The following is a 992-nucleotide window of genomic DNA, read 5'->3' as shown; positions in this document are numbered from 1 at the left end:
GTAATTGTCTCACAGCCACATCCAATTCACCCCTTAATACACACCCAGGAAACATAATGAGAAGTTATATCAGGCATTCTTTTTATGCAAAGCTAAAATATGTTTAAGCAATTTCCTATAAAAATCCTGTAGTAAGATAAAATAAAAGATTATAAAGCATTCAAAAAGAATCCTTCGCTTTTTTTTATTTAAGGGAAATATCACCAGAGCATAAATCTTCTTAAAATATCCTAAAGTCCCTGTTTTGTCCAGATTCTTTCTGTTCCTTTTTCTTCCTTTTCAAATCTATGTAAGTGTGAAAGTGTAATAAAGCAACAAAACACAGTGTCACCAAAATCAGATCCATAATGCCAAGTGCTTTGAGCTGGCAAAGCCATGGCCTATACTGTTTGTTCTTTTTGCATGAGTAACTACAACAAAGGGTTGGTCAGATCCACACTGACAGAAATACTACATATCTCTATGATTACAGTAACCAGAACTTAAAAGCTAAATGAATGAAGTCCTTGTTTGGTCATGTGGAAGTAATAAATTCAGAGTTGAAACTGAAACATCAGAAATCTTTTGGTATTTGACTGAAAGCAACATGTAGTTCTCCATAAAAAATAAATATTTACATATAATTCACAGAACTTAAAACTGTGTACACTTCCAATGAATTAAATGACTATGTAAAAATACTGGTAACAAAGTAAGATATCATTATCCCATCTATTAAGACATGTGCAACAGCTTGATGCAGTAGGTTTCCTCAAACTCACCTATTTTTGTGTAGCTTGGTGGTGGCTCGAAGACAGTCTCATCTATTACACAAGTTACCCTATCTTCTTCCTTTACTGTAGACACTTTATCAACACTTTCATCAACTCCAAAAATATTTCCGAAGGTAATTCTTGCTGTCAGAACATGGAAGAGTGGGATTTCTGCAAAAGATCATTTTTAATTCATGAACATGTCTTGGAAAATAATGAGAGAGGGGCAAAAAAAATAAA

The 992-nt window shown here is 33.3% G+C and overlaps 1 protein-coding gene across 1 annotated transcript in view; it reads right to left on the bottom strand.

Moving 5' to 3' along the window:
* Positions 1-992, bottom strand: part of LOC119589173 (ankyrin repeat domain-containing protein 13D-like) — a gene marked incomplete in the record, with an annotated part of 44,726 nt that overhangs the window by 11,176 nt on the left and 32,558 nt on the right. Inside the window, 1 exon segment of the mRNA XM_037937768.1 lies at positions 762-923. Within this exon segment, the coding sequence (XP_037793696.1) occupies positions 762-923 (162 nt within the window).

This window comes from Penaeus monodon, chromosome 25 (assembly GCF_015228065.2).
Source record: "Penaeus monodon isolate SGIC_2016 chromosome 25, NSTDA_Pmon_1, whole genome shotgun sequence".
NCBI lineage: Eukaryota > Metazoa > Arthropoda > Malacostraca > Decapoda > Penaeidae > Penaeus > Penaeus monodon.
Note: the sequence above shows the minus strand (reverse complement) of the source record. Positions and strands in the feature narration are given on the sequence as shown.